Source organism: Acipenser ruthenus, chromosome 5 (genome assembly GCF_902713425.1).
Source record: "Acipenser ruthenus chromosome 5, fAciRut3.2 maternal haplotype, whole genome shotgun sequence".
Classification (NCBI taxonomy): Eukaryota; Metazoa; Chordata; class Actinopteri; order Acipenseriformes; family Acipenseridae; genus Acipenser; species Acipenser ruthenus.
The window spans coordinates 40,425,652-40,446,189 of NC_081193.1; the positions used below are offsets into that span (position 1 = coordinate 40,425,652).

At 35.7% G+C, this 20,538-nt stretch overlaps 1 protein-coding gene across 1 annotated transcript in view; it reads right to left on the bottom strand.

Annotated features, from left to right (window-relative positions):
* The window catches only part of LOC117402185 (fibronectin type III domain-containing protein 1-like), a 62,879-nt gene extending 47,079 nt beyond the window's left edge, over positions 1 to 15,800 (bottom strand). The window contains exon 1 of the mRNA XM_034003089.3: positions 15,685 to 15,800. Coding sequence (XP_033858980.3) covers positions 15,685 to 15,769 — 85 coding nt within the window. The 5' untranslated portion in view covers positions 15,770 to 15,800. The remainder of the gene's footprint in view (positions 1 to 15,684) is intronic.
* Between the last annotated feature and the right edge of the window lie 4,738 nt (positions 15,801 to 20,538).

The following is a 20,538-nucleotide window of genomic DNA, read 5'->3' on the forward strand; positions in this document are numbered from 1 at the left end:
GGTCAACATTGTCTGTCTCAAGAAGTCGGCAGCACTCGGCAAATCTGTATTTGCACCGTAGAGAAAATCTCTCACCACCATGATTTGCGATTTTCCTTATTCTTGATTTTTTTAAAAAGTGTGTTTCATGTCTGAAATTAAAAAGATGTTATCTGAAGGTAATTGGCTACTCTTGTAATTACGCAGCATGCCTGTTAAATGACCAGCCCCATACAGAGGTACTACTGTAAAATGACATAGAATTTACAAAATGACATAGAAAATGCATAGTTCATTTACATTTATTTAGAACACATACTATTCCAAATCAATACGTGTACTAAATATTTGAAACATGTACTAAATAACGTGTTTTTGACCCAGATGGCCTTCCATAATTTTGTGAAGCCCAAAGAGCCAGTCACTGGCAAAGCTTCAACATGCCACAATAAAGAGTACAGCAGGAGCAGGAACGAGACAATTATAATAATTTACTGAGAATGTACCAGTCAAATTGCACAGAATATATTGAAATGACTTTTCCTGCAAATTACAGTAGTCCCTCGCTAATAGCAATACTGAAGAAGACAAATTCTAAGTAGCCTACTAAATTGCTAAAATTAAGTATATGGTTAAAAGAGGGCATACAATCTCATGCTCTACAGAGTTTACACTAACTGCGATCGATCGGTTGGAAAAGGATGACAAGCGTTCAGAAATACTGATAGACTCCAGTGGTTCGAAACACAAGATGTGCTCTACAAAAATGTAAATTCTTTAATTGCTTTTGCAAAGAAAGTCTAACTCATACCAACCGAAAACAAAAGTATCAGGTAGGCTTTGTGTTTTACTTGCAGCCACGCATACACTGTAAAATGTTTTATGTAAATTTAAAAATGATTTATTTCGGTAAAGTGTGTGCAGTATATGTAAAGTACTGTATCGTAGCATAATGTGCCAATGCGGCACTGAAATAATTGTTTATTTATTTTTGTATATATGAATGAATGATCGTTGGTGGTACATGGTTTTTATTCACCACAGGAGGATGTCCCAGTATATTTTTAAAATAAATAGCAACAACATTTATAATTTTTTTAATCCATTAAGTTAGGGCTTATTTTATCTGGTGGATATTTACTTTAATTTTCAACAGACTATGCTTCGACGGATTCATTTCGAACCCTGTTTATGGTGTCTTCACAACCGACTTCTTATATCGAACCTTAAGCTCAGTCTGTCAATATGCAGCCTCTGTTTTTTCCTACTATTACCGGTGTAGTGTTATTTTCAGGTACATGCTAAAATGTGGTATGCAGTGCACTGCACTTGCTCGCGCATGCCTAAACAACTTCCGCTAAGAAAGCATGGAAGTGCCCATTCAAATCTGGTACGTTATGCTGTTTTTGGTCTTTTGCATCTTTTTAAATTGAATTCATCATATTTTCCAGTCTTTTACATCGTTTTTAATGTAATTTATCATATTTTTCCACCATCAAGCAAGACATTGGGTCTTGTACATTTTTTTACTTGTGCAACTTTGTGGTGGACTTCTCGTTTTGTCTTGTTCGTCGTGAATTGTTTTTTTTCTTTTTAGAAAAATTGATTGTCTGTTTCCAGTTTAAGTTTGCAAAAAAATAATGCATAATTAATGGTAAATATACCTCTGGTTGACAATAGGAAAACACCCATCAGATTGCAATTGACTGCATCTGTACTAAAATCTGACAGCGTACCACTTTCAATGTGACAACATACCACTTTCTGACATTACACGGGTCAAGTTTTGGTATGCGTACCACATTCTGATGATGTACCACTTTCTAACACTACACCGGTCTTAATGAAGGGGCTACAGGCTGTTCAGATAAGTCAGATGCAGGCAGATCAGTAACTGGCATTTCTTGACTGAATTCGTGCTCATGGAATTCGGGGTCCAAATCAAAGCAATAGAAATCTGAAATTATTTCAGACATTTTAAAGTTGTAAAAAAGCTGTATAAAACATGTATCCGTGGCAGTATTGTTTGTACTGTACTGTGCAGCTCCGTACTGAATTTCAGCAGCACACCACTGGATTGGAATGTAAGCAAAGACACATTCGAAACTATTCCCTGTAAGCATGTTATTCTACTTATGTTATCACACTTGTTATTACACTAAAGTGGAATAAAACAATGTATCCCATTCTAGATATACTGTACCCATGCTTGTGATATAAACTTATTTATATGAATACTGCAGCTTGAATGTATTGATTTTCTGTAAGAATAAAACTGCTTAACTACATGTTGAAATGACTTTCTCTACAATAATGATTCTTTGCACTTTCGCATTTTAAATTCCAAGACTGTTTATTCTCACCACCAGTCATCCAGTCTCTGCCCATCGTTTCAACTCAGAGCTGAATAATATTGCTAGGTGTAACTCCTAATCAACACAAACAAAACTGTTTACTGCATTGTAATACACACTGATGTCTACTTGAATACTTCCTAAACAGACCAAAATCTGAACCTAGTCGTTACTATTTTGGTTAGTTTTTTCATACGCAATCTCTCTGTTGTTAAGGTCCAACACAATCACTCTCTTAGAGCTGCTAATTGTCTGCATTCGGTAATATAGGCCGAGGCGCTCAAAGGCAGACCAGATCGAGATTTTGAGATAAAAAAATATACTAAAAAAAAAAATCGTCCAAGGAAATTATTAACAGCAAATTGTTAACATTTAAAATGTATATATTCCATTTACTTTCTGACTGTGTTAGACTTATGTATAATTATGAAAATGCTGAATATCTAAGTTGCCTGTAGTTCTTTATCACCTATAATAGCGATGAAATTCACTTTTAAATGCTGTCGATTCAAAAACACTTTGACCTTTAAGAATGCAATGAGGCAAAACAAAATTACAACCTTGCAGTAGTGCACAAATTACTGCACAGTCATGTGGTCACTAACAACCAATCAGAGCGCTTGCCCATGACATTGTTTTCATCTTTCTATTTACTGTAGCTAAGGGGTGATGTACATATGAATAACATTTACAATATAATTCTCAAAACTAGGACACAAAATGGCAATCATTCATGTAAGCCTTTAAAATCATGCCATTAGAGAGAGACCATAAATTACAAAAAAATGTAACTTACATTCCAATTGAATTACTAAATACACATCAAGTAATCATTACAATGTCAATATTATATAGATTCAAATGCCACTGTTACCGTGTAGTTACTGTGTAATTACATTGTTAATTACATTTAAATAAAATATTGCAGCTCTACATTAAAACATTGATTCTGTGCAGTGGAAACTAATAAGAATCAAAGCTATAGATTATGTTTGGGGTTTGTATATTATCGAATGTTTTTTTTAGCATCATACAGTGTAGTTTATGCACGTAATAACAATGGAAACTCCAATCTGGAATCAGTTAGTACATTTCAAGCTACAATTTATGCTATTAGTTTCTGTGCATGTCAGACTTCACACCGATGAAAGCTTTGATTGCAAATAACAATTGTATTTCAAATGCAGGGGATTAGAATAAGGTTTTTTTTTGATAACTTAAGCTGCTGTTTGATTGTTTTGTTTAATCAGATTACAATATTTGCAGGAAAAGCCTATAACTCAGATTTAGTGGCACATTCTAATCGGGCTACTCTGGAAAACTGCCTAGACCTGGAGATAAAGGAAAGAACAGAGAACTCCAGTGAGACACAGCAGCTTCAAACATTGCCAAATACAGCCGCGTTTTATTGGTTAACATTCGTTTCCCCTATATAATAAATCTGGGGCTCAGTCTCTGGATAGTTCATCTCCAGATAGCTCACCATCAACAGCCTTTGAAAGTTCATTCATGGAACCCCCATCAACATCCTTTTACAATAGCACTTGAGATTCACTTTTAAGATGTAAACAACATTTTACCACACATGTACAGTAATGTTTAAAACTGGTCTTCATTTTTATTAAGATTATCATTATATTTGGGGATGTTTTTCACAATGCAATTGAAACTGGCATGCTATTTTTGATATGTTTGTAAGATAATTAAAAACTACTTATCTTTAATCCTCAAATAGAATGATTAAATGATAACTAAACATAAAATCCACTTGTTAAAAATGATAAACTTAATTTCATCCAGTCCATAACTAAAAACAAACAAAGCAAATCCAAACATGGTCTGTTAGAAATGTTAGAAGTCAATATGTTTTGAGTAGTTGTGTTTTCTCTTGGCACTATAGACATTAAGTGAAACTGTTTCATTAATATATATATATATATATATATATATATATATATATATATATATATATATATATATATATATATATATATATATATATGTTGTCATTAGCAATGCCTCGGCTCCCTCCAATGGTTGCCACTAATACAGCAATTGTTTCTGAGTGTATTTTACATTTAGTCTTTAGATAAAGCTTTAACATTGTCAAGAGACTAATACATTGCATATACTTTTATACAATGAAGTACAATGCAATGCAGAAGACAAAATGTAGCCAATTGCACCTCTAATTGAGTTCAGTGCAGTGGTTGATAGGGAAGTGGCCCGTTGGATGTATCTCTTCCTGACATACATATCTATTCTTTTATGTTATTATTGTATGAGGATCCTCGCTAGATATTTTTCAACAAAGGTCATGGGAAGATGGCAGAAACAAGGAAACAAGAGTTTCAGAAAATATCAATTCAACAACCAAACCAAACAAACGAGGTGTCCAGAATAAGCAGAGTTAGCTGTCTTATTAAAGGAAGGAAGGACCATATGGAAGAGTAAACACACACCACAACAACACATCTGCTCTCCAGCTACAAGTATGTTTAATATGAGACTCAAATTGTGCAGACATTGTGTCTTGCATTCATTAAGACAGTGAATATACTGTACATATTGCACCCACATGACTACCAACATGCCACAAAATGAATATGTCATTTGGCAGTTCATGTTTTTGTAGATTTAGAGGAAGGCATTGCAGACAGACTGAACAGAAAAATCTGTCTCCTGGTTGTTATTGTTGGTACCAACAGACATGGCGTACAGTTTATATGCTGCCAGTTTTCAATTTGTACAGACACAGCTCTTTAAATCTGAGGGAGGAAGTGCAAAGCGTCTTTTTGAGCTTTGCAGTAGTGAACCAAAAACATTTTTCCCAGAAGCCAAATATATAAAAGAATGTAATTTAAATCCTTTCACAGTCTTCATCAGCCCTGTAGCATAGCAAGATCATTATGTATTCACCATCTGTCAATAAATTGTGGATATGTGTACAAATTATGATTACCCCATTATGGCCTATACAATGTGGACGCTCACAATGGAAATGTGTTCCAGTTAGTTTTAAGACATGCAAAAAGCATAATGTCTACAAATTCATTTTAGAATAGAATAAAGAGCCCCAATGAAAGAATTCATACCATATTGGATGTCAAGGCAAAATGCAAATCATCTTCAGAAAACAAAAGAAATCATTGGGAAAAAAATGTAATACAGCAATGACTCCTTAAAGACACAGTAGAGTGATTCTACTCTAACTTCAGTCCCTCTCTAAAATCAATACTATTACAACATAACTACAATACTGTGTCTGATCTGATGTATACCACTAAAACAGGAAGAAAAGCCAACTGAGGCTTTACTGTTTAAATAATCCCATCTTGCATTTTTTAAATATGGTACATTAAGTAGCCTGATCCTTACAGATTTTTTTTTTTTTCATGGAAACATACTCACGAATTAACCATAATTAGGGCCCTGCATTTTTTTAAACCTGTAATTTAGTTATACAGACTCAATATGTCGATATAGCCTCCACAGTAAACCACGTAATGAGCAATCATTGAACAATATCATTATATTACTTTAGCCAATCGAATGTCTTATCCCATTACTACAAAGTACGTATTAGCAGATTAAACAGAACACCGTATATGGCTATTGACATTTATTTAACCCTTACATCCCTGAGAATATGTATAACAGGATTTTAAACTGACGTTTTTTTCAATATTATTTCAGAGAACTCATAAATTTAAATATGTTATTTATAGGTTTTAATTTACCAGTATATATTTGGTCAACAGAAGAGAAGATATTTTTTAATAGATTTACCGTTTCTGGCACCGATCCCTGAACAGTATAGATATTACAGTTGGATACTGATAATCGGGATTGCAAAAAAAGTTGTCGTGTCAACATGGCAGGTGCTGCGCCTTGTGATATGCTGTGATTTCATTCTTTTTCATTTCAAGTAGAAATAAAAAAAATCAGTGATTAATTGACTAGTATTTTAAATGATGTACAGTGTGTAATCATAATGTGATGTGATTTTATTATTTTTCATTTCATTTAGAAAAAAAAAAGTGTGTCTAAGGTCATCTCAAATGCCTTTCATTTAATTGGGACAACCGCTTATTCTGGATACTTTTATTTCTCCCGAGGCTTCCTGATAAAGTGGCGCTGGCTGTATAATCATTTCTTGGAATCTGGGCATTTGATAGATTCTGCAACATATGGAAGCTGTGTTTATTTATTTTTTCTTTGTTTTGTTTTTAGTGGTTTTGTTTTGTTCTTTGAATATAATTAGGGATTGTGATTTTCGGTTTTAACCGATAAAACCCGACAAAACACCCCCGGTACAAAAAAATTAAATCGGTGGATAGCCAATAAACACTGAAAAAACTGTAAATGGTTAATCAATTCACGTTGACTTTACCCTTTAACCATTAAAAAATAAAGCCTACTACAAAAATAATAATAAATACATTTCCCAATGCTGCTGGGTAATGTCCCACCTTCCTAACTTGTATCTATCATTGATTAGTTCTCAATACTTTAAACCCGCCCAACTACTTAGTGACAGCACATTCCTACATTTCTATTGGAGACTCCGCTTGCGAGATTTAAAACGAGATTACAATCGGGAATGGAGGTTTGTTAGCGGGATTTCAAGCTGTATTACAGTTAAAATACAGAGGATTTAAAATAGAATTGTGTCGAAATGTACAAAAATTCCTACACACAAAAACCCCAGAAGAATGTGTCCATGACCATAGGGATTTCATTGTGGAAGACAGCAAAGGAAAGAAGGTACAACTTAAGTGTGCAAGTACTGTCGAGTTACTACTATACATATTTTGACAGAAAAAAAAAACGCTCAAGCATTTTGAAAAGTAACCGAAAACACTAATTTCATACAGTATATCAAAAACAAAAGCCCCGAAAAAAAAACGATTTACATAAAACTCGAAAATAGCTCAAAATAAGCACCTAAAAATAAAATTAATAAAACCCGAAAAACAGAAGCCCTAAATATAATATAAAAAATAGGTTGTTCATAAGAAGCCAATAACTTGGTGTTACTTATATTTGCATGAAAGAGAAAAAAAATCCATGTCCATATGAAGAAACACTTTCAGCATCCACAGAATTGGTAACAACTGACATATTTTAGCCTTTCTTGCTAAATTGGGAAATAGTTCTGCATTTCTCCAAAATTCGGTCAAAGAAATTCCACTACCTTTTTCTTTTGCATATATGATATCCCTCCATTTCTGATTTACAGTAAGCATCAAACCCTGGAATAAACTCTAACAGGAGGTATTTATCCAGACATGTTGTGGGTCTAAAATCCTTACTGCCTTCAGAAACTTGTGAGCTGGTTAAATAAAATGTTAAGCAGTTTGTGTATCTAAATCACAACTGAGAAACGTGTTAATAGTAAAACTGATTCCATTTACAGTTTTTTTTTTCTGTGAAAGAACTAAATTGGCTTTTAAATCGTAAGTCTTACTTTTTCATTTCAAAGCAGAAGTGATTCTTCTTTATTAATGTATATACAGTTATGCATAATGATTGTAATAAAGTGTGTCCAGCATGAAATACTTAATTTTTCATTATAGCTTTAATAAAGATTAGGCGCTTATTAACATGTTGCGATCTTGTTTGTATATTCTGCTTGTAAATGAAAAATTAAGGCTTGACTGATTTAAAAGCCCATTTAGTTGTTTCACAGAAAAAAAAAATCATAAATTAAATCAATTTTACTATTAAAACGTTTCTCAGTTGTGATTGAGATACTCAAATGGCTTAACGATATCAATTTAATTATTGAAGGACAGTAGAAATTTGGGTAAAACACAGAAAATCAGAAGCCCTAATTATATATATAACTACCAGTAGTTCAGTTTACTGGAGACTGGCACAACTTTCTATGAACAAGTCTTACATTCAGGCATGTACTTGGGTCCAGAGTAACAACAAGCTAAAGCTACTATAGTGTAGCTCATGACCGAGTGCAAACCATACGGTTCAAAGGCGAACATCTTACCCTTCAACTAAAGAGCAAGAGGCAAGTATGTGTCTTATGCTGATGTCAGTAACACATCAGCCGGAGATTCATTGCAAAGCACATGCAACATGCAAATCTCCTGTGAGTCCCAGGTTGAACTAACTAGGAATTTAGACATTCCACTTATTGGGAGTCATGGTAGTTACTCCCGCCAAGTCAGATTAAAGGATAAAAACTTCTGTGACAGATTTATGGGATGTTTGACACATATGGATTCATGAGTTCAAATCCCACTGGAAGAAAAAAAAAACTGTCCAAAAAACTTTATTAGAATAAAGGGACCAGCCATATAAAGATGTGATATAAAGTCGCCAAGGTAACACTTTACATTAATTGTCTCTAATTGAGTGTATTTACATAATAGTTACTTAGTAAATACATGTGTTCTTACACATAATAACAATGTTATTGTGCATAGTTAGTGTTCTTAATGTGTAAACCCTAACTTTAAACCTAACCCTAACCCTGAACCCTAGCCCTAACCCTTTTCTCATACAATTGTATATTTACATATATCGTGCAAAAAGATGTACACATTAAGTACATCATAACTATGCATAATAAAACTGTAATTATGTGTAAGTACACATGTATTTACGAATTAACTACTGTGTAAATACACAGTATTTAAAAACACAATGTAAAATTTACTGTGGCCAAGTTATATGCAAAAAAGGATCAGCCGAGCAAAGGTCTAATGTAAAAGTGTTTAAGTTAAACAGGACACAAATGGGCCAAACATATTTTTATTCATGTTGCTACTAGTTCCTCCTACTATAAAACTTGTTAGTTATGTGTTCGTAACCACTTTTACATGAGGTCTTTACTAGGCTGATACCTTTCCAATGATCTAATCTAACCTGGCCACATTCTCACATGACCTTTCAGTTCCCCTCCAATTAGGTCAGACTTAGCACAGGTCAGTCACATTCTCACATGGCTTCCCACATGCCTGTTGGAGGGTAACTAAAAAAAAATGTATAGATTTAACCTAAATGCTTGCCCTAATACAAATATAGACAATAACCTATATTTATAATTCTCATGCAACATCACTGTGTCACAGCTGTAATGGGATATTTATTTAACATTCAACTGAGCGAAAAAGGAACAAAAACAATAGTTAATAGCACAACTAATGACTGAAAGCCCACCCCTATAATATGGGGTAATTTGCACAGAATTATATATTTGATCTCAATTACATATTGCATTACTTTGTCGGAGTGGCTTGTCATTTTATTCTTGATCTTGAATTGTTATTGCATGTGGTAAGCTGTGATATTAAGACCTGCCACTGTTTAGATCATTAAAATAGCCCTCAATGAGTTTTATTATAGGGAATTGTGAAGAACTATAGTATTACAGGTTTGAGGAATTCAGTTTTTCGCATTGCACTGTGGCCTGGAGCAGATTTGTAGTTGCTAATGTGAGGATCACTGTTTGGGTTTGTTAATGTCTAGTCTCATTGGATGGACAGAGAAGATTAAATAAGGATCATTCCCACATATTTCCAATCACTAAGTCTAATTCCTGTTTGTGTTATGTACTCTTTAACAGTCCTATCCTGGTATTCTACTTACAATGAGATTACAGTTTTGCTGCCAACAAGTGTTTAAACAGAGTTACACACCAAGCAGCTGCTATTCAATCTCCAGTGTCGTTGTTATATGTGATCTCATTCAACAAATATTCAAAAGCAAAAGCATCTTGAAGTCAGACATAAAGACTGTGGTAACGTGGCAGCTGTAAACACTCCATTATAGGTCTATACGGTTTTGCTGCCTTCTTTATTATCTCACAGATCACCATCCTAAGCTCATCACAGATGCAACACAAGTGCCCAAGATCAGAGATAACAATGTCTATAACAGATTGTCTTAGTTTTCAGCACCAGTCACAGGACTATTTCCATTTTGCATTGGACTTTGTTTCTTTGTTAAACACCAATTTGCTAATTCTTTAAGTGTTCCTTTTGAAACAAGTTTTACAAGCTATAAAAACGTTCAGCAGCTGGCATCTTCTGTGGCAACTACTGTGCTGGTTCTCATTTCCATTGTAAATAATTAATATTAAGGGTTATAAAATACAGCTCTGTCAGTGCAAAGAGCCCAATATCTAAAGGTGTAGCTTCAGTACAAAATGTCACCCTCATTGGAAACATAAATGGTCGGAAAACAGGAAATGAGAAGTTACTTCATTATTAATGATTTCCATTACACGAGAGTAGATGTTAAAACTTCATGCTGATTTGAACTCGGCTCTCACCAAGATAAGCACCAACTAAGACGTAGCTTTACAGTAAACTAATGTGATCCATATGTGTCTCCATCCATTTGCGCTTCCTTCCATATGATGATGTAGATATCCTTCTGCCTGGTGTTAATGGCTGAAGTGTAATGCTGGCTCCAGGGATAAGCTTATTTTGCCTCCCTGGCACATCAGCACACACAACGGCTGCGAAGCTGGCTCCGGGGATCAACCACAGTGCGGCCTCCCCGGCGCATCAGCATGACAACCGTCTGGATTGAGCTAAGTAGGGTACATCTCTGGGGTCTTCAAGTGGGCACCTTCCATCCTCAGTGTTTTGTCGACTAGCCCACGACACCTCAAGAGGGCTCGACGGTGATTCTGGCGTCCCAGCATCACCCCCCTCCATCCCCCACTCAACTCAGCCCAGCTTACTTACCTGTACATCGGCGTTTCTTTCTTTCTATTGTGCTTGAGATCCCCAGCCAGAATCTTTCCGTCTCAACCACAGCCAGTTGCTGCTCCTCTCTGCTGCTTCAGATAAGTTCTTCACTGTGTGACGCAACTCTTGGCCACTGAATCCGACGACTCTGATCCTGACCACAAGACAATATCTGGTCGAAGGTTAGTGGTGTCAATCTCAGGTGAAAAAGTAAGCCGTTGATCAACATCTGCCAGGATTTTCCAGTCTCTAGCAACTTCCAGTTGTCCTGGGCATGTAGAATACATGAATGCAAACATCTAACACTAGTACGTTAAGATTTTGAATGTGCAGTTCTTAAGGACGGTATTATTGTCATTGCTTGCGCCCCGGCACCTCTTTCTTTACAAATTAAGCACTGCCTATTATAATAAATACAAATAAATAAAACCTGTGACTTACTTGTTAGCAGCTTCCAGTTGTCCTGGGCGAGGATTGGTTTTAACACCTTTTTTTGGTGGTTGCTCTCCTGGGCAGAGGAATGTTGTCTTTTGTGTGTAATGTTTTGATGGAACAGGTGGCAACTTATTGGTCATGTTACGCTTGTCTTCCAATGCTAAGGCCAAACATCGCAGCACCTGGTCACGGCGCCAAGTAAACCGTCCTTGACTAAGAGCCACCTTACATCCTGTCAAAATGTGCCTTAATGTTGCAGGTGATGAACACAAAGGACATGAGGGATCCTCTCCTACCCAGAGGTGTAGGTTCTGTGGTGATGGGAGAACATCATAGGTTGACCTGATGAGGAAACTGATCCTGCTATGTTCCATTGACCATAGGTCTTACCAGCCAATCTTGCGTTGTTCCACACTCTCCCATCTCATCCATTCTCCCTGCTTGGCCTTTATACACCTCATCCTCTCCTCCTGCTTTTGCACCTCGTTGACTACCAGCTTCCTCCTTTGAGCTGGGGCTGCCGTGTGCCATGTAGGAGGAGCTGAACTGAGACCAAGACCCCCTCTTCAATGCTGAACTTACCCCATGATATCACCAATTTGAAGGGCAGCCTTTGCATCTTCCACAGCTTTCTTTGCCGCCCACTTTCTTCCAGTTTTCAACACAGGTGCTGCCTCCCTTACGCATTTGACGCGTGACTCTACTAATGTCATTTCCAGTCTGACCTTGGCGCACTTAAACTCCTCGGTTAGAGCGGAGACTGGTAGCTGCAGTATTCCTTTACCATAAAGTCCCACTCTGCTGAGGCAGCGTGGAACTCCCAACCATTTCCTGATGTATGAACTGATTAAAGCTTCCAGCTTCTCTACTGTTGTCAAAGAAACCTCGTACACAGTCAGTGGCCACAGCAACCTCGGCAGTAGACCAAACTGAAAGCACCAGAGTTTTAGTTTGCCTGGTAGAGTGCTGCTGTCTATGCTCTTCAGCCCTTCTACTGCTTGTTGTCTAACTTCTCCCACACAAACTGTGTCCTTTTGATCCCCGTCGTACCATCTCCCAAGACTCTTCACTGGCTTCTCAGACACTGTTGGTATTGCCTCACCATTAATGAAGAATGTTTTATCTACTACTTTACCTTTAATTATAGAGATGCTCCTTGATTTAGGGCTTGAATTGCATTCGTGCCCATTCAATGTTATTGGTTAATTTGCACAATAACCGATTAGTGCAGGCTACTGTTGTAGTCATGGTTGTTATGTCATCCATGTATGCTCGAATTGGTGGTAGTCACATTCCAGAAGCCAAGCGCTCTCCTCCTACTACCCATTTTGATGCCCTAATGATTGCTTCCATTGCCATGGTAAAAGCCAGTGGAGAAATGGTGCATCCTGCCATTATTCCAACCTCTAGGCATTGCCATGTAATGTTGAATTCTGAAGTTGAAAAACTAAACTGCAAATCTCCAAAGTAGGCTTTCACTAAATTTGTTATTGTCATCGGTACACTGAAAAAATCAAATGCTGCCCAAATAAGTTCATGTGGCACTGAACCATATGCATTAGCCAAATCCAGGAATGTCACATGGAGCTCCTTCCTCTCCTTTTTAGCTGATTGAATTGATGTGTTCTAAGCATCCTGGGAAACCTGGAATGCCCACTTTTTGTATTGAAGTGTCAATGAAGCAGTTCTTTAATAGGTAAGTTGACAATCTCTGAGCAATAATGCTGAAGAAAATCTTGCCTTCTACGTTTAATAGGGAAATAGGACGAAACTGACTGATGCTTTTCTTTAGGTATAAAGACTCCACCTGCTCGGCGCCATGCTCTTGGTACAACCTGTTTTTCCCATGCCACTTTCATCAATTTCCACAGAATTCGTAGAACTCCTGAAGCACTCTTGTACACCCTGTATGGAACTCCATTAGGCCCTGGAGATGATGAAGCCCTTGCTTTTTTCACAGCTTGCTCTACTTCTTTCCACTTAGGTGCACAGTCCTCCATTTGGTATTCTGGTGGGTTGATAGGTGGGATGTCTGACGGAATTGACATAGGCTCCTGCCTTTTTTAATCTGTATGTGTTTCCTCCAAATATCTCTCCAGCTCAAACTTAGATGCTTTTAGTATGCCATTCTTCTCACTGGTGAATAACTTCTTTACAAATTTGAATGGGTCTTTATAAAAGTTAGCTCTCGCATGCTCCTTCTTTTTGTAGCGTTTCCGTAGGCGCTCAGCTCTGCGCAATGTTGCAAGCTTATCTTTTATGACCCTTTGTAAGAGATTGAGTCCCTCCTTCTGACTTTGTTCTGCTCTTCTATATAGTTTATTATAGTTTCTTTCCATAATTCAAGTAACTTCTGTGTTTTCAACAATCCATTATAAATCGGTTGGTTGGCATTTGCAGAGTGCTCAAGCACGAAGGCAAAGAGTCACAAAGCAGTACAACCTCCTAGCAAGTGTGGCTTGACATTTCTTTTTCACTTGTGGGATCATTTTTTCTAAAAGGTGAATTGCCTTAAATATGAATTATTGATTATTTAGATTGTCTTTCAAGCATTCATTTTTGACTCAAAATAGATTTTTCCATATTATATGTCAGAATTCAGTCACACTTGGCAATAATATAGTTAGCAATCACAATACTCATTTTTGTGAACGCAGGTGTCTTTGGAAGTGATAGAAAAATTGATCAAAAAGCAGTGCTGTACTTTTTGGATTCTGTCCTATATAAACTTGACATTTTTTTATATAAGACCACAATTACGCTATATTCATTGTAACTACAAAACAACATCTGTGTACAGGGAAATTATATATAAAAAAAAAAACAAAAAAAAAAAACACTACTAAGTTTGTTATTACACAACACAGCTAAATAGTATATTTACACTGTAACACATAATGGCATTGTAATTAATGGCACCAAATGTTTGGCCTCAGTAAATTATTCCATGTTGTTGTTGTTGTTGTTACATGGAACAAAAGAAAAACAAAATGCAAATGACTAGAGAGAATTCATAAATTGCAAATGGTAGTGTTTATCCAGGCAGATAAAAATCTAACTGCAGGGATGAATGTAACCGTATGATATCTAAATCCAAAGCACTGAAAAACTGATGTGCAGAAAATGTTCCTTTGCAGAAGCTTAGGCTTCCCAAATAAGTACTTGCCTCACCTCAACAATATATCTGTATCTATTGAAGATCGAGATTGAGAGATAGGAGTTGAACATAAACACTGACAGTAACTGTTTTTAATAAAAAATTGCACAGTATATTCCAGAGCTATTCAGTTACTTAACTGGCAAGTGTATGGAACTCATTTTCCAAACTGGGACAAGTCACAGCTTATATTCCTCTGAAAATAATTCAACATTGTCATCTTTTGTTCTCAAAAACAATTACAACAGAGTATCATTCTTCCACATCTGCAGATGAGTCTAACCACATAATCTGTATTAGGTATTGGGGATCAGTCATATTTGGAGACACTGATTAAATTAACTCAAAATCTTTCTCAGGTACTGGGTGATTTATACAGTAAATGATGTGATATATAATATGGATTAAGCAAATGCAGCACATAACAATATGTTTAAATATAAACCTGAAGATTTCATTTAAGCACAGAAAGAAATCCAATGCCCTCTAACAGATAACACCTGCCGTAAACCTAAAGGAGGCATGTTTATCAGTATTTGGCTTTCATCATTTTGGATTACTTGGGGGAAAAAAGAATATTGAAATATACTTTCAGATGCACTTATTCTATTTAATTTTTTCTAGACCACAGACATGCATATTGTAGTTCTTAGGCATATATTTTACATTTTGTAACATATCTCCTATATCTTAAACAGCAATGCACATTTAACTATTTTACTTCTTAGCGGTAACCAGTCAAATATCTATTTTAAATTATTTAGTGGCACAATAAAATAGCCATTTATTTAGTTAACTAAGCACCTTCCTGCCTCACTCCTTGCTCAGCTTTGAAAATGTAAACACTGTTCCCATGCATGTCAAATTCAAACACCTTTGTAACATTCTAAAGTCCCCCCCCCCCCCCCCCAAACTTTGTAGGATACATATCACTCCTCTCAAATCATACATGTATATTCCAGTTCAACCTTTATCTCATGCATTTAGACTTCTGGTTAGTTTGTCAGAATTTGCAGAAGTATGGACATTCTTTGCCTACCTTTTTCTGCCGAGGTGAGTTCAATAAGTGAGATGAAAAGAGCTAAGAGAATCCTTGCTGTAGCTGAAGACATGGTGAATCGCATGAGAATCCTTCAGTTTAGTGCTGAAGTAAAGGAGCACCAGTCTGTCTTAGCAGTGGATGAAGCCACTCGGAGGATAGCCACATCTTAATTGTCTTGAATGTAGCTCCTTCTGCCTCCCCCATCTGGTAAAGTACAGGATTACAACTCCAGCCTGCTTATTTGTTGGTCTGGACGATATCAAGGTGGCAGCTCAAGCAGGTTTTGAAGTCAGCTGTCATTTTTCAAAGAGCATCGGTCACAGCCTCTATTTCTAGCACAGCACAAGATAACAGCAAGAATTTGATTCACAACCTCTCTTAGGAAGTCTGCAGCCACCAAACTGCTTCAGCACAAGAGGGGGGCTTTTCACTTCCTTATGTCTCTGAAATGAACTCTAGAATGGAACTAAATGCAACTACTTCTAGTAAAGTTCTGTTATCAAATAGAATTATTTTGTATGCCATAGAAAGCCATGTTATGCAGTGCTTTCATTATCTGACTTTCACATTATATACAGTATATATATATATATATATATATATATATATATATATATATATATATATATATATATATATATATATATATATTAGCTCAAAGAGCCAGCTGCCCAAGGTTTTGATATGTTGTACATATCTTTCTCAAGGGAGCCTGTGTTTAAATCAAAACATTGGAGGTATTTATAGGTTTTTGACGGCATGACAACTACTTGTTATTGTTTATAGTCAAACCCATGGTTTATTCTTACATGATGTAATGGTGTTCTATATATTGTGACATCATTTTTACTTCTATCTTTAAATCTGTATTAATTCTAATTAACATTACTTTATATAAACTGATATTTATATTATCATGCAATGCTGGCTCTGAGGATCAGTCTTGATTTGGCCTCCCCAGCGCATCAGCATGCACAACTTTTGAATGAATTTTGTTTATTTATTTAAATGTTATATATTTATTGAAGTTAATTAGTTCATTCTTTTCTGTTGAGTCCCGCTGGCATAATTGTGTTCAGTCTATTTGTCCATTTACTTTCTTTTATTCTTCTATATGTTGCATTGTCTAATTTTAGCTGTTCTAAGACTACAAACTTTACATCCTTGAATGGTGAAGTTCTGTACTACTGGTTCGTTCATTTTTTTTTATTTCTAAATTAATGAAAGGTGGTTCTGAATTATTTTATATAAAGTTGTTCCAGTCTCTCCAACATATTTTATTTCATCACATTTTTCACAGGCTATTCCATAAACAACATTGCTATTTTTACAGTAGGTATTAGTTTTTAGTGGATATGTGGTGTTCTTAAGTTTAATTATATTTTTACTTTTGTCCATGTATTTACACACTTTACATGTACTAATGCAAATATTCGTAGAACCTATTTTTGTCAATTATTCTTTTATGTTTACTGTGAACTAAAATATCACCTAAATTAGCTTCTCTTTTGAAAGCTACAACTGGGGCCTTATGAAATACTTTTTTTCAATTTTTCTGAATTATGTAGAATCCGCAAGTGTTTCCAAACTATCTTAGAAATATTGTGCAAAAGTTTAGAGTAAGTCATTACTAATGGGACTCTTTTGACCTTTTTATCTCTATTTTTATAATCTAGTAGATCATCTCTTTTTTAGTTGATCCACTTTTCTTAACTCCGTCTCTAATTCTTTCTTTGTATCCTCTTTTTTAAGATTTGTTTTTAATACATTTCTTTGTTTTACATAGTCACTTTCTTTTTAGCATATTCTTCGTATTCTTATTCCTAGATCCTTTGGGATTGGCCCTTTAGTGTTTTATTTATATGTGTTGTATTTAATAGTGTTTTCTTTTTTTTTGGTAAGTATCTTATTTCTTCTACTCATAAAAAGAAAACGGTATTAAATACAGTTTTGTTAAGTGCGATTAGAAGGTTGTCAAAGTTTTGATTTGGTCCTAGCCTGAATGACAAATATCTTGTACACATCAAAAAAGACTTCTAGTCGAAATATGTGCCATTACATTTATTAAATTTCTTTTGTAATTTCTAAATTATAGTTGTATAGTTATGGATTATTTATGTACCCTATCACTTCTTGAGTCAAACTGTGACTGTGGGGGTGAGACCAGGTCAACTGGATGACATTTAGGACAGGAAGGTGATGGGTAAGGAAGCTTTTAGACAGTAAGTATGCTTTCAGGAACACAACAAATGTGTATGTATTGTAACCTTAATGTTACATTATCAAAGAACAAAACGTTATTACAAATGCATAAACTGAGTTTGACTTCTGTTCTGGTGAAAATACATTCAGTTGCCTCTAGAGGGAGACAAAGTATAGTACTTTAACATGCAGCTTATAAATCAAATTATTTTAAATTCATCATTGGTACAGTAAAAATAGTGCTTTCCTATTTGTATGATGTATTTATGAGTTGGACAAGAAACAGACAAGCAAAACTCAGCTATTTTTACACCCTACTCTATAGCATATGCAGAACTTATACAAATGAACAATTACAATTTCAAAATGAACTTTAATTTTAAAAATAGAGCAGCTATTAGTACTACTTGAACATGATAAACACTTAATCAGAATGATTAATCAAATAATCCATAAGATTGTTTACTTTATTTTTGAATGGCACGAACACAACCTAATAAATTAGGCCTACTCTGCTATTACCTTGCCAAGACCACGGCGGAGTACTGTACTTAAAAAAAGGCGAAAAAATCGCAAAACAGGGACGATTAACTAATTAGTAAGTTGACTGTTTCTGACTAGGACAAAAAATGAAGGCTGTTTTTCATCTACTTCCCAGTAAACATCATAACGTTGGCCCAACATTGGCTTTAAGTCGAATCAGTCGGTGTTGGTTAGCGTCGGCAAACTAACCAAACGCCGACGATAGCCCAACGCAGAATTCTGATCTCATGCTGTCTCCTCTTAAGAAACGTTAAAAAATAAAAATAAAAATCCCTCAGTTCCAGAGAAACGTCTTTTGAAAGGCTGATTTGAGACGCTCTTAATACTTTGGTAAGTTTTGTTTCTTACTCATTGTATCTATAAAATATATATGTATATAAAATGTATATGTTTATTGTTATCATGAATATTTATTGAATAGAGGAAACATTAAGTGGCCTGTTTTATGAATTGTTAGTTTGCGTTTAAATGTTTTGTTTTTCTTTCATAATAATTATTGTAACCATGTAGTTTATAACTGGTACTATGTGTAGCTAATTTAACATAATATTCACATATTCCATATATAAAGCGAGTTAACTGTGACAGACGATAGTGCTATCCAAATTGTCTGAGGCACAATATTGAAATTAATCTGATTAAACTGTAAATCATGAGAGAATGTAATAAATACACAAATAATGTTTATTATATTATACAATGGGTTTATTGATAAGTAACAGTTACTGTATTAGTGTGATGCAAATTGTCTGAGGGGAAATATTAAAATGTTTTTGTCAAATTCAATCACCCGATTCACGCCCGAGTTTCTGTCTCGGGACACAAACGGTGGAACCGGGTGTGGGGGGTATAATGATAGTTCTTCACACGATTATCCTTTGTTAAAAAATAAAAAATAAAATGATAGCCTACACATTTTAATCGTGGAACATTATTCATATATCCGTACTTGATATTTATAAATCGTGTAAAAGTATAGACAGAAAAAACATGAAATCGATTCTATCCAATGATATGCTTTTCATAAGAATAGATTCAATTATTTTAAACCCGGGATAATTCTGGTTGCTCTCCTTTGCACTCTTTCTAGAGCAGCAATATCCTTTTTGTAACGAGGTGACCAGAACTGAACACAATATTCTAGGTGAGGTCTTACTAATGCATTGTAAAGTTTTAACATTACTTCCCTTGATTTAAATTCAACACTTCTCACAATATATCCAAGAATCTTGTTGGCCTTTTTTATAGCTTCCCCACATTGTCTAGATGAAGACATTTCTGAGTCAACATAAACCCCTAGGTCTTTTTCATAGATTCCTTCTTCAATTTCAGTATCTCCCATATGATATTTATAATGCACATTTTTATTGCCTGCATGCAATACTTTACACTTTTCTCTATTAAATGTCATTTGCCATGTGTCTGCCCAGTTCTGAATGTTGACCTAGATCATTTTGAATGACCTTTGCTGCTGCAGCAGTGTTTGCCACTCCTCCAATTTTATGTTGTCTGCAAATGTAACAAGTTTGCTTACTATACCAGAATCTAAGTCATTACTGTAGATTAGGAATAGCAGAGGACCTAATACTGGGACCTAATACTCCCATGCAACTCCACTACACCGCTCACTCCACTAGCTCCCGATCACCGCTCGCATCCAGTTCAAGACTCTTGTACTAGCCTACAGATGCCTTGACCAGACTGCACCCAGCTACCTCCAGACCCTCATCTCTCCCTACACCCCCACTCGACCTCTCCGCTCCGCCTGCACTAGAAAACTGGCTCTACCTCCGCTCCCCTGCCTCCAGAGCCCGCTCCTTCTCCACCCTCGCCCCGCAGTGGTGGAATGAGCTTCCTACAGATGTCAGGACTGCCCAGTCCCTGACCACATTCCGGCGCCTCCTCAAGACTCACCTCTTCAGAAAGCACCTGTAGAACTCCTCTGTTTTTCCCCTGGGACACATATCACCCTTCTTTAAATACGCTTTACTTGCTCTTATCTGCCCCCTATTTTACTGCATTTAATCCTGTACTTCAGAGTACTATAATCTGCCAAGTGTTTAATCTGTAGTATTTTGTATTTAATTATATCCTGATGTAACTATT